Consider the following 13908-nt stretch of genomic DNA (forward strand, 5'->3'; position numbering starts at 1 on the left):
TGAGAGTCCGCCTGCCGATGCAGGGGACACGGGTTCGTGCCCTGGTCCGGGAGGACCCCGCATGTCGCGGAGTGGCTGGGCCTGTAAGCCATGGCCGCTGAGCCTGCGCGTCCGGAGCCTGTGCTCCGCAACGGGAGAGACCACAGCAGTGAGAGAACCGCGTACAGCAAACTAAAAAAAATAAATAAATAGGAGATTCTAATGGAAACCTGCTCAATAGAACACTATGGTCTAAGGAAAAGAGCTCTGAGTTGAGTGTCGAGAAAGAAGGATGCTGGCCCCATTCTGTAACCACTTGGCTGAATGACCTGGTGACTCTCAATCTCTATTGGACTTGTTTTCCCCATCTGTGAAAGGAGAGTTTTTAAATAACTCTTTCTCATCGTTAGAAAAGTATGATTTAAATGAATTTTTAAAGATATAAGAACATGCTTATGAAATATTAAGTGGAAAAAAAGCAGTTATATACCTAATTGAGGTAAGGAATATGGAAATGTTTTAGAAACTGTGAAGTACCCAAGATTTAGAGCTAAATCTGGAACCGTGTGTATAGGCTGAGAGTCTCTCATGGGCAAAGGGTTGGGGGAGGACTTCCATAATGCTGTATAGGGTTGGGCTGCCTGATCCTCTAGCAGCCGAGGCACATCTCAGCTTGGTGGGGAATGGCCCTTCTCTCCCCAGCCCTATCAATCACTGAGGAGGGAACAGGTGCAGCTAGGCCTGGCAGCCTCCCAGATTGACAGAAACAAAAGATTCCCTTTCAGCCCCGGTGGTGAGGGAGGGGTGGTGCTCAGGGCAGACACAGCTGGGGGTTCCAGCATAGGTGTCTCTGCAATGTGGTGGCAAGAGAACTGGATTTCAGTCCGGAGACTTGCATTTTGCTAGCATCCCTGAGTGACCTCGGGCCGCTGCTCTTTCCCATGCCTCAGTTTCCTCACCCATAAAATATGGAGGCTAACTAGATCCCTTCCAAATATAACTTTCTGTTGTTTATGAGTTGGAGAGACCAAGGGACACCTGAAGAGCCCTAAAAGAACCTTGAAAAGTCACACACTCCCAGCTCCACCCTTTGTCACATTAACTACTCAAGATAAAAGACCTGGCTCAAATAGCAGCCTGTGTGATTTGAAGTTGGATGTTAAAAAGGACTTCCTAAAAACTCTCAACTCCTGGAACCATTACCGAAAACCTGTGTCTTAGGAGGGCTGCCTCCCTAGCTCCAGCTGGTTGTTTCCATGCTGGGATGTGCCCATAGAGCTTTCTCTTTTTCAAGAGAAGCCAGACGGCCAGAATTTTGTTTAACAATTCCTAGTGTTTAAATATTGGCAGCTAAGGTCATAATTTTAAAAATACAGTGTAGGCCAAACAAATTACATGTGTGAGCCAAATTCTGCCCTCACGCTACCGGTTTGTGACCTCCACTGCAGATACTTTTGCACAGAAGACCTTTTCAACAAAGAGGAGGAGAACACTGGATGACTTCCTGTACAAAAGGATGTGTGTTTAAAACTGAGAGGCTCAGATCTGGGATGTTGGCAGGGCAAGCATCCAGAAAGAATGTTCCTCTCATCTTGTAAGGAATTAGACACCTAAAATAGATGCTGGGTTCAGTGTGAGTCTTCTCAGGGTAAATGTAGAGAATTCAGCAAGCTCAATGACAAGAAATAAAATTCATATCTAGGGGGAAAATTTTCCAAGTGAAGCTAAAGAGAAATGACTGTGTCTTAAGGGTTGGAGGTGAGAGGACCTAAACCCTCAAACTGCAGGGGAGACAAAGACTTGGCTTTCCCCAAAGGGAGACCTGTTACCACCCAGAACAGGCAAAGAAAGAGATGGAAGCACCTCTATTCCTGAAGACAGACCCCCAGGGTTGGGGGAGACCTGTGTAGGGAGGTGGCCCCGGGTTCCAGGCTGGCTCACCGGTGGAAGCTGTCCACCATCTTCAGGTGGACCCGCAGGTCCTTCTTGGTGAGGTGATCCAGCATGCGAGCGTCCACAAGGCACTCCATGAAGTAGCTGCGGTACTGGGGGAGCCCCAGGCTGGGCAGCCACTGGTTCCCAATCCACTCGTGGTTCATGTCCCCATAGGCCAGGGTCTGGAGAACAAGATGGAGGAGGCTGGGGGCAAAGGCAGTGCCGCCAGGTTGCAGCTAGCAGTTCAATAACATTTCAGCTTACTTTCACTGAGGGGCTGTAGAGGCGGGAGGTAGGGATTTTAAATGGAGCTTTTTAAGATCCTGAAATGATATATTCCCACTCACTTATCAATTATCTACACTAATGAACAGAAGCAACCACCTAGGCAGCAAGTCATAGGAAATCCTTCCCATCGACTCTGAAATGCATTTGTGGTGCTGTAAGGCAGACTTGCCTTCCTGATTTTCAATCAGCCTCAAGCCTGCTGAGCCCAGGGGATAGGCTGCATTACAGAGGGCCCGAAGAAGAGTAACAAAGAAAGCCAGTCTCACTTCGGGAAACTGGCCTCACATGGTCCACAGGGAGTTACGTTTGGCTAAACATATAAAAAAATGAAGTAAGGTGAACTGCGCCTGCCAGCGCTCTTCTCTAAGGCTTGGTTGTCTCTCCAGAGATTCTCTAAGTCCTTCGTGTGCCGCCTCCCCACCCCACCACACACCGAGCGCCCCACCTCCACCCAGTCTGGTTCTGAGAGGCGGGCTCCACTTAGTAGTTGCCTCCTGCCTTGAGGGCAGGGACCTCCCTAACCATCTATCCTTAGAACGAATTTTAATGGTAACCCTCCATCACTCTCTTTCCTTACCCAACTTGATCTTTTTAGAATTGAAAATTTTATTTTGTTATCTTTTAAAATGAAACGATTGATACATATAAAACATATGTAGCGTATGTTCATTACTAAGCATAAAAATGAAGTTAACAATATCCTTGGACACCATCCATGTTATCCACACTGTTGCATCCATCCTTATGTTCTTCTTCCCCATCTTATGCCCTATTGCCCCTCTAGAGGTAACCACCATGCTGAGTTTTCTGTTCGTGATGTCCCTGCTTGAAAAAATGTTCTTACAGTCACCATGGTATATTTCTCTAAATAATATGATTAAATTTGCTTGTTTTTGAGTTTTAATAGAAAATCTTTTGGGACTTACACTTTTCACTTTACACTATATGTCTGAGTCATCCATTCCCTTTGCTAAATAGTGTTTTACTGTGAGAATATGCTATAACTGATCTGTCCAGTCTCCTGTTGATGGGGTTGCCCAACAAGTATAAACAGTGCTACATGCTTCATTTTTATTCATGGCACTTAACATCTATCTGATATATTGTCCATTTATTTGTTTGTTTACTGTCTGTTTCTCCCCTAGAATATAAGCCCCGTGAGGGCTAAGTTTGCTCACTTCTGTATCCAGAGGGCATAGAAAGGCCTAACACCTACCTAGTAGCTGCTCAATAAATCCTTGCTCACCAAGTGAATGAATGAAAGCCCTTTGCTCAGCTCACCAGGGGTACCCCTGAGAGGGACAGGAAGAGGAAGAGGATTCATACTAATCTAAGTCTCATTACTCCTGGGAAGAGGGTTGAACTGAGGGGAAGAGGCAGGCATGCTCAGGGCACAGCCCTCCAAGGCTCCTCACCTGCCATGGTGAAAAACCAGAAGTAGCTAAAGGGGAATGAGGAAGGATGGAGGCGGGTGGCTTCAGCAGAGGAGAGAACCTGTGCCCAGGACTCTTCGTGTGAAGAGGGACCTAAAAGACTGGGGCTCAGAGAGTCCTGCAGGGGAGCGAACCTGCTGGGAGAACACTACCCCAAACTGCTGGGAGTTGGTTCTGGACAAGGGGAGGGGGTCTTACCTGAGCCCAGCTGCCCTCCTCACTGTCCTAGAATGAGTGCAGCATGTCAGGGGGAAACAGGCAAAGTCAAGAAACCTGGCAGCCTCCACCCAAGGTCCCATCAGGAAGGAGGAGCAGACACCCCAGTAGCTGGATGGGTGACTAGGGAAAGCTTGTTGGGAAGGTTAAGAGAGCACAGAAGGCTGGTGCACGTGCCTGTGTTTGCAGTGAGAGGAGATCAAATGTGTGTGTGGCAGAAACACAGTCAGGCAAGGTGCCAGGTCCTCCCCAACCCTCCCTGTTCCTCCACCAAGGATCAAGCACAAGGGTAAGGACTCTGTGGCTTCATGCCGATAGCAGGGCAAGACGCTCCCAAGCCCTGCTCTTCTTCAATGGAGTATACCAGTAGCCCATGGTGAACTTATGACCCCCTGGAATAGAACCCCCCCACACACAAACCGTTTCCATTCTCACTTCTTTCCCACCCACCCACCACCCTGAGAATAGAACTCCATCACACATCAGGGATACCAATCTCGTATTAGATCAGCTACAAGTCCCTCTGACTTCCCACAACCTTTCCCTCATCCTCATGCAAGTCATCAGCCCTAACCCCAGGCCCAGGGCCCAGGGCCAGACTCACTGTTTTAGTGGATGTTGCGAGAGTTTCCATCTCTTCATGTGTGACCCAGACATTCCCAGAAGACTGTAGGCAGAGAGGAAACCTATCTGGTCCTGCGTGTGAGCTCCTAGGCTCCCCATCAGGCTGGGAGCCCTAAGGACAAGACATAGCTCCCTTCCCCTGAGTCCTCCCACAGGCCCAGCCCAGAATCCTGCACATTGTCTAGCTCTGAGCAACTCTCTTTTATTACAGTATCTGCACTGCTTAGCACAGTGCCTGGCACATAGAAATACCCAACCAGTGTTTCCTGAATGAATATGAATAAATGGTGTGAATCTGGAATAAGGGCTGACCCCAATCACAGAGATGGACTATGGTGAAAGATTTTACCCTGGGGGTCCATGGAGAGGTTTACCTTCTTGTGGAGAGGTTGGAGGACCAGAGCTTACAAATGCCCTACTCCCTCTGCTACCCCAATCTGGCAGAAACACAGAACCCAGAAGTCCTGTCTTTGGAAACTCTGCCCAAAGATCTAAAATTACCAGCAGAGTAGGTATGGGGAGATGGAGCTCATGAGTGGTACGTGGGAGGCAGGGAACTAGGCCTGCTGGGATTCTGCTAGCAACAGTGTTACCTCCTCTTGGAGACCGGGTGGAACCCTTTGTGGGGATGGGAAGTAAGGGGCAGGACTCAGATGCTGCCATCTTCCCAAAGACCAATATGAAACTTTATAAACACTATTTTGGGGCTTCTGAAAATGTCCTGGGTGAGGGAGAGGCCACTCACAGTCCTGGAGGTGGGCGGGGCAGAGGGGCTGGTCAGCGACACCATCTCCTGGATAGCCAGCCGGAGCTTGAGCCGGTGCAGGGCATTACTGATGCCAATTTCCCGCTGGATCTCTGTGTCCGAGAGGGCTGACATGATGGCACCACTCTTGACGTTGGCCCGGCAGGCTGCCACATACCAAGCAGGCATCCCCACCCAGAGCTGCAGATATGGGGCACAGAGGGTAAATTCAGTCCCTTTCCCAAGATCTGGGCTCCACTGCAAAAGTTTGGCAATACTGAGAGGCAAGGGCCAGGCCTCATCCATGGTCTCAGAACAGCAAATGAAGAGCAGAGGAATTTAGAAATGTGGAGATGACCATCATCAAATTCCTCTTTTTCCCATTTTACAGATGAAAAATCTGAGGCCTGGAAAGGTGAAGGGATTTTACCAACATTGCATGGGTGATTAGCTCCTGGGGGCACCTACAGGAAGAATGAAACCACCTGTGAAAGTCTTAATGGCTCAGTGAAGATAAATTCCCCTTATCCAGACTTAGCCACTCTAGAGGCATGAGTATATAGCATCGATTCTGGCTAAGTGCTAGGTATGGCACTGTGCACTTGGCACGGGAGAAACATGCTGGGAAAATTCTAGGAATACCACCCTTTTGCCCAAGGAGTCCTTGCCCCAATCCACACATCCTTCCCACCAGACCCCTGAGTAGACTTAGACTCCCTTTGCCCAGGTTTACCTCTAGCCAGGAAACCACAGTAGGGCCGTCCCACTGGGCAAAGGGCATTCCTTTTCTGCGGGCATCTTCAAGCAGCTGGTGTCTTGCAGGAAGAGGAACAACAGACTCATTAGTCCTTCCTTCTTTCTCAACCATGCTTACTCCCAGGGACCATGGGCTGTGCCAAGAGTTGGACTCCCACCACCCCTTCTCCCCACCTTTGGACTGCCACCCCTGCTCTATTCCTGAAGCACCGTGACACCAAGACATGAAGCAGCAACACCTCTCCATTCCCAGAGGTGAGGGCTCTCGCTTTGTCTGCACATGGCCTGAAACACAGACATTCTACTCTGCTCTGCCAGAGATCCCCAGGTGCTGGGTCACTCTCCCACAGCACCCATGTCTCGTTCTCACTCAGGTCATCCTAAGAACAACCTCCCAAACCCTGCTGTGCCCACTTAGACCAGGCCAACTCAGTCCAGAAAGCGCCTTGCCGGGCTCTGGCTGCCTGAGCTCAGTCCCATGGCAGTCCACGGAAAAGACAGTGGGTGAGGGGTCGGACCCCACGCTGGCAGAGCCTGGCCGGTGGCTCTTACTTCTTCTTCAGCCGCCGGTCCTTTTCTGCCTGGGTCCCCAGCTTGGTAGGTACCATGGGCTCCTGCAGACCGAGCTCAGAGTCTGTTAGCAGAACTAGAAGGGAAGAGATGGCATATCAGCTAGGCCCTCTCTGCTTCTCCTCCCTTGGCCTGGGCCAGGACTGGGGAGCAGACCAGCAGGAGGCTCCTCAGCATGTGACAACCCGAGGGTCTGATGGGACAAGCCATTATTCCTGGAGCCTCCACATGACATCCCTACAACCAGGCAGACCCACAGTGGCATCGAGTGGGTCACCCCAAGCCCAGAGAGCCTTCCCCTGGGAACCTCAGCCCTGGAGGTGTTTTTCAGCCAGATAGATGGAAGTTGTTCCACCCTAACGGCAGCAGAATCCTAGACAGAACTTGTCCCTCCTCCAAACCAAGGGGAAAAGGAAACCCAGAGAGCCAGAGTGGGCTTCGAGGCTCAGACAGAATTATCCTGACCTGGGTTGAGGGTGGGGAAGGAGGCACGTTCAGAGATGTGTGTCTGGGCCTCTTTCTCAGGGCCACTCACTTGCACAAATTGCAAAAGGGAACATGCATAGCTCTGTCCTCTTCTGTTAAGGATCTCCTGAACTGATGCTAGAGTTCATGGCAGGGGCAGCATTTTACAATTCATTTAAGCCCTGATCACTCCTCACAAGCGCACAGAGGACAGAGGGTGTTGGTAATCCGGAAGCCAATCTGGGATGCTGTCTTAGGTTTAGGTGCCAGTGTGGTGTGAGGAACATAGGAAATCATAAGGCTTCAACACGAGATGCCTCTTTCACTGACCAGACCTTCTCAGCCCTGCCCCCTCCCATCTGTGGTTGGCTCCACAATATATTTTGCAAGGCCCTTATGAGCTGGCCCCAGCCTAGGGTCTAAACTCACCTCTTCTGCTCCCCCCACCCACTTCCCTCCCCACTCTGAATAGACTCAACTGCTTACAAAACTCTCACACCCATGAATCTTTGCCTTTCTCAGACCCCCCCTACCCCCTGCCTCTTCCCCCTCACACACACACACACACACACACACACACACACACACACACACACACACACACACACACACACACACCTCTTCTTGGCTTGGCTAATTCCCACTTAGCCTTCAGGCTTCTGCCCAGGTGTTGCCCAGCAGAGAAAGCTGCTCCTGTAGCTCCCACCACTCCATGGCTGACCTCTGAGTTCCAGAAGCACCCAGAGCATATTGCTATCTTGTTTTAGAATCATCTCTTTATTTTTTCCTTTTCATTAGAAACTGAGCTCCTTGAAGGAATGCACTATTGCTCCGATACCTAATACTAAGCCTTGTTTACAGTAGTTACTCAATACATGTCTATTGAACAAATAATTAATAGATGAGGGAAAAAGAAGGAGGAAGGGAGGGAAAGGAAGAAAGGAAAGAAGGAATAGGGGAAGGGAGAGGAAGACAGCTAACATTTATTGTGTACCTACCACACACCAAGCACACACAGGAACTTTATATCATCATAGAGGTGTTAATAATGCTACCCTTGCCCGAGCACTTACTTGACTATAATGTCTACAAAGTCATGATTAGGCATTGTGATATTTTGAGTCCTGGAGGCAAGATGTACTAGGAATTAAGAACTGACTCTCTTAGAGAAAGAACTAAGACATTTCTCCTGAAGGTCCTGAGCACAGGACCTCAGAAAACCTCCAGACTGGAAGAAACCTCAGAGGTCCAACCTCACACTGAATACAGGAACCCCTTCTACAGCATACCAAATAAACAGCCTGATACTGATGCCTGACTCTTCTCGTGGCAGGAGCTACCACCTCGTGAGGTAGCCCTTCCCGCTGTGAAATAGCTCTTAACAGAAAACTTCTTCCCTGGAGCTTCTGCCCACTGGTCCCTGGGAGGCAGGCAGAGAAGACTGGATCCAAGGATACCCTCCTGCTTCTGCCCTCTACTCGCACCCATTTACTAGGAGACAGAGACCATGGCCCGTGGCTCCGTCCTGGCTCAGCTGGATCAGCCTGCCTTTCTCCTTCTTCCCAAACAGGCGGCCGATGGATGATTTGATGCCCTTGCGCTTGGCGCCCTTGTGCAAGGAGTCCTGGCTGCTGTTGCTGCTGCTGGGGTTGCTGCCTGGATCCTCCAAAGCACTACAGGATGACAGCCAGGAGGGGGTGGAATGAGAAGAAACATACTTAAATTACAGCATGAGAGATGGAAGTTAGACTTCAGGAAGAACTTACAGTAAGTGTCAGAGTTGGGAGGGTTAAGGGAGTATGATCAGAGCACATGACCAAAGGAGACATGGGACTGTCCTTCCCTGATGGTGTTTCAAAGACAAGTGAAATGTTCAGACACCTGGGACAAGTGAGATGCAGCCTGTTCAGAGGCAGAGAGAGGGACGAGATAAACTTGGGAATGGAGAGGCTCGATATGGGGTCTGCTCCATTTACCTCTTGCCTTCTTCCTGGCTCAGGGCTGGGTGGCCAAGCTTCTCTAGCTGCAGCGTCCTGGGTGAGGAAGGAGGAGAAGTCTCACATTTTATGGTGGCTTTATCCTCTCGGTTCTCTTCCCGAGACACTGGTGACTGAACAGACAGTGAAGCCGTCAGGGGATAGAGGGAGAGATCTGGGGCCTGCCTACCCAGCCCAGACAGGCAGAGGAGCATGGAGAAAAGCAGAGGGGAGGCCCTAGGGGCCTCTCAGAGTTCAGACTCAGACTCAAGGGCCCAGTGGGGAGAAGCCAAAAGGGAGGGAGGGTCATCAGGCAGCACTTACCAGCAGCTTCCTCCTATGCTTTCTCAAGTCACTGGGCTGGAAGAGAGAGTGAAGGGTGAGCTTGGACTCACCCTTTGGATGCTTGAAAGTCTACCCCAAGGGGAGCCCAGTGGTCTTAGGATGAGAAGATAGGATTCAGCGCCTCACACAGGCTTGAAGAGAATATCACAGCAAAACAGAACAACAACAACAACAACAACAACACAGAAAAAACCTGCCTTGAAAAAATAAATCAGGGCTACCTCTGGAAGAGAGAAAGAGGTATGGGCATTGGGTGAGTTTCTTAAGCATTACCCAAGGGAGAGGGTGAGGAAGATACTACATAGCCCTTTCCAGACCCAGAAGGACATGCTGGTGACCTGGTATACCACGGTCTGCACACATCATGAGAAGATGATGCTGGGGCCCAAATGAGAGAGAGTGAGCCCTGCTGCGCCTTGTCAACTCCCCTCAGCCAAGCCCAGTGACGACAAGATTGTTCATCAACTGCCCCAAGACTCTCACCAAGGTCATGACCCCCATTCGGTCCAGGTCCTGGGTAGCACTGTGGGAAGTAAGTTTAGGTGTGGAGCAGCCTCTGAATGGAGGGGATGCGCTGGCCAGGGACAGGGCAGTCAGAGAGGTGGGGATGGAACCACGTCTGCGCAGCTGGGTCAGGTTTAGGGCCTCCATGCTGCCACTAGTCACTCGTGTCTCAATCTCCTCAGCACGGAGCTCTGTGGACTCCTTCTCCTCCTGGATCATCCTGGGAGGCGGGCAAAACCGGGTCTCATGGTTAGCCCCAGAGAGGACCAGCAGGAGGCAGATGCGGGCACTGCCAGGGACCCCAGGTAGAAGGCAAGGGCCAGGTGTGCCCCATTGTTTTCGGCATTGCAGGGACATACAAGGCCTTGTGGGCAGAGTTGGTTCTATTCCACTGCAGCTTAGACAATTTTCTCTCTTTCTGGTTAACTGGACTAATGTAACAAAACTCCCTAATTTAACAAAAGCAGTTGCTGGGAAAGGAGGCAATTTAGTCAGTGGAATATAAACCTTCCTGGAAGTCAGAATTCTTGACCTACCACTATCTATAGGGCCTCAGTTTCCCAATATACCCAATGTCAGGAATGGTCTAGGTCAATATTTCTCAAACACAGGACCTTTAATTGATACTGATCCCTGATGGAGCTTTCCCTGTTCCATGGAAAAATTAGAATAATAGTGATAATGTTATGTGTATGAAGGGGGCAATCAGAGAGGAATGTGTGTATGCACACTCACACACACGTACACACTCTCTCTCACACACACACATACAACTAATGTAAAGATGCCAACTATCCTTTAGGAGCAGGACCTATCTTTATTCTCAGAGCATGTCTTTCCAACTTAAGGGATGTTAAAATATCCTTTCTTTTGTAGAATGGTTGTGATAGGAAATGGTAATTATCTTTAATGTTTCATTTTGCAGAATGAAAGTTGGCAGTCCTATGTTAGTACCCTTCTCTTTCTCTCTCTGTGTGTGTGTGTGTGTGTGTGTGTGTGTATGTGTCTAGTGTTTTCTACTTAGCTGGTCTGTGAAATCCAAAAGTGTGGGAACCATTGAACCAGATGACCCCTACAGCCCTGTGAAGCTCTGATGTTCTCTGGTTTGGATTTTCTCTTGCTGTTTGTCACGAACATTAATAAACTCTCTACAAAGGCAGGGTAAAGTGCAGGTCTTCATAACATTCCCTGCCAATGGTTTCTGTTGGATGCCTCATTAGGGACCCGAGGCATGACACAGTGCACTGAGTTTAGACCCGAGTTTGAATCCTGGCTCTGCCACTTACTGCATCGCTTTGGGCAAATCACTTAATCTCTCTGGTTTGTTTCCTTGTCTATAAAATGGAGATAATGCTGTCTCCTCCAGTGACTGTGATTAGACTGACAAAAGCTCTCACCCTGAGTTGGCCTCAGTGTGTGGGAACTACACTCTTAGTGATTATGTTTAGCTTCAGGAGCTTCAGGAACAGTCTCACAGACCTGGGAGAGAAAATGAAGCCTAAGAAGTCAATCTGAGAACCTACCCCTCTCTGTCCAGCACTGGGCCAGAACCTTGCCTGATGCTCCACACAGGGTCCCTAAACTGTGGCACTTTAAGGTGCAGCTGTTAAGAGACAAGCAAACACATGTAGAATCTCTCCTGCAGTGACCAAACACAAAGAGCCTCTGTCCTTCAAGGAACCTCCCCGGCCCTCCACCCCTGCCCTAACCTGATCTCCTCGTTGATAGCATCCAGCTGCTCCTGAAGCATCATGGCCAGGGTCTGGGCGTCTGAGTGGCTGCTGGGGGAGACAACGTCCATGGAGCCCACCAGACCCCCTGGCTCATCCTCATCCACATCAGAGATCTCAGGGTCACTGTCAAAGGCAGGGGTGGCTGTGGGGACCAGCACCCCAGGCAGTGGAGATGGCTCCCAGTCCTTAGCAGAGAAGGAGGGTAGAGGAGTAGTAATAAGACACACCAGATGACTAAGGAGCAGGACCCTCCCAACCTATACCAGCAGCACTGGCATCTCCTAGGAGCTGTTAGATATGCTAAATCTCTGTCCCCATCCCAGACCTACTAATTCAGAATCTGCATTTTAACAAAATCCCTGGGTAACTTACTTGTATGTTAAAGTCTAAGAAATACTACTCAAACTCAAGGAGCCAGATAGCAGAATGGTTAGGAACAGATTCCAGAGACTGCCTTGCTTTGAATCCTGGCTCCACCAAATACAAGCTATGAGAGAGTTGTTTTACCTCTCTGTGCCTCAGTTTCTTCATCTGTAAAGTGGGAATAGTAATAGTACCTACTTCATAGGTAGCTCTGAGGATTAAATTAGGAAATGCATGTAAGGCACTTAGCACAGGGTCTGGCACCAAGTAAGCATTATGTAAAGGCTATCTGTTTCTACTCACACGGAAGGTGACTAGATATAGGGAACGAGAAAAAGCCAAGCAGGCCTGACTGTCTTGTGTCTCAGAGTTTCAGCACATTACAGGACCCTCTGATCAACCCTCAGAGGAGGCAGCGTCTCAGAAATCATTCTACAAACCCCTTTGGTAGACAAAGGCCCAGAAGCAGAAAGAGCACAGAACTGGGCTGGGAGTGTGAGAAGAGCAGTGGAAGAGAAGGAAAGAGGCCATCTCTAACCCCATCCTGTATGACCCAAACCCCCAAGATCCCCCTAGGGCTCTTTTCCCACTCCTGCAGCCTTTAGACTGAGGTCCTGGGCAGCTGCTGTGTTCTTATAAACAGAGGAAAGGGAGAGAGGGGAGAGAGAAAAAGAGATGACTTCAGACTTCAACTCCCCCCTCACACTAGGGGTTTCCTAATGGCAGAGATGAGTTTTCCGCCATCAGACTAGGAGTTCCCTCCTTCTCCACCTATATCTTCTAGTGCCCTAGAGCATGCAGAGGATCTGGGTTCGAGACAGAGCATGGTTAACAGTTATGGGGCTAGGAAGGAATCAGACTTCCCCAAAAGATTGAAGTCAGTCCTCTTCGGCCCCTAATCTTTCCTGTTCCCTCTAAATCTCCCTAGGCAGACTCCACATGAACTACCTGCTTCTCAGAAAACTTCAGGTGCCGTCCCAAGGCCAGTTAGCCTGTCATCCTCTCTCATCTACCCATAAACCACAGCTTTTGTTCCAGAAAGCTTGCCAATTCCATCTTACCCCTGTATCCCCCACCCCAACCACTAGAAATACATGCCTGCACACCCAGGTACACATGCACAGGCTTCAGTGGGGCCTCAGGGACTAGCTGACCACCCACCAGCCTCTACCTCTTGCCCACCAGGAGGTCGAGGCGAGACACAGCTGTTGCAGTGATGGCCCCAACCCCAAGGCTGCAGCTGTCGTTGACACGGGGGAGGGTAGGGGGAGGATTTGCATCACACCAGCCGTCTGTGAAACTGGAGCAAGGCACGTGGCTGAACTGACCCCAAACTCCCCAGGGTAGACCCCATCCACACTCACCCCTCCACCCCCTCACCTTGGCAGACTCTTCCCGCAGTGCTGAGTAGCAACGATGCAGACCTTGAGGTGCGTGGGCAGTTGCGCTCAGGGAGAACCGCACATCTGCTGCACTGCCTATGTGAGCCCTTGAGTGGCGGATGGGGGAGAAAAGACGAGCCCTGAGGACTGACAGCCCCAGCTTACACCCATTGGGCCCAAAGAGTTAAGGGATCTTCAGCTTGGAAAAGAGAAGTCTTAGCAGGACATGAGCTTTTGTTAATGACTTAAGGGCTGCCACGTAAGCAAGAGATTAAGTTTATTCTCTGCTGCTCCAGGGATCAGTATGATCAGTTCTAGGGAGGCGGCTTTTCACTTAACACAAGAGGCACCTTCAAATAGCAAGAGTTAGCTTATGATGAAACTGGTAGCTTTAAAAAAGGTGAACTCCCCTCAGAGAGGTATTCAGGTGGAGACTCTCTGGCCATCTGACAAGAACGTGTAGGAGGAATCATGGCACCAAGAGAAGTTGGAAGGGACGATCTCTAAAAGTCCTTTGAACTCTGAGCATCTTTGTTTCTTGGTCTTCTCCCTAGCAACTACCTCTGGTCTTCCTCTGGACTAAGTCCCTGGCCA

At 49.9% G+C, this 13908-nt stretch overlaps 1 protein-coding gene across 21 annotated transcripts in view; it reads right to left on the bottom strand.

The window, feature by feature from the left end:
• The window catches only part of PPFIA4 (PTPRF interacting protein alpha 4), a 48201-nt gene that overhangs the window by 12111 nt on the left and 22182 nt on the right, over positions 1–13908 (bottom strand). For all 21 annotated transcript variants that reach the window (XM_067033626.1, XM_067033631.1, XM_067033708.1 and 18 more), the window contains 12 exons: positions 13313–13421; positions 11546–11754; positions 9816–10056; positions 9312–9347; positions 8988–9121; positions 8518–8684; positions 6529–6622; positions 5954–6035; positions 5221–5421; positions 4456–4518; positions 3834–3860; positions 1921–2096 (listed from right to left, as the gene is read on the bottom strand). In XM_067033626.1, coding sequence (XP_066889727.1) covers positions 1921–2096; positions 3834–3860; positions 4456–4518; positions 5221–5421; positions 5954–6035; positions 6529–6622; positions 8518–8684; positions 8988–9121; positions 9312–9347; positions 9816–10056; positions 11546–11754; positions 13313–13421 — 1539 coding nt within the window. The remainder of the gene's footprint in view (positions 1–1920; positions 2097–3833; positions 3861–4455; positions 4519–5220; positions 5422–5953; positions 6036–6528; positions 6623–8517; positions 8685–8987; positions 9122–9311; positions 9348–9815; positions 10057–11545; positions 11755–13312; positions 13422–13908) is intronic.

This window comes from Kogia breviceps, chromosome 1 (genome assembly GCF_026419965.1).
Source record: "Kogia breviceps isolate mKogBre1 chromosome 1, mKogBre1 haplotype 1, whole genome shotgun sequence".
NCBI lineage: Eukaryota > Metazoa > Chordata > Mammalia > Artiodactyla > Physeteridae > Kogia > Kogia breviceps.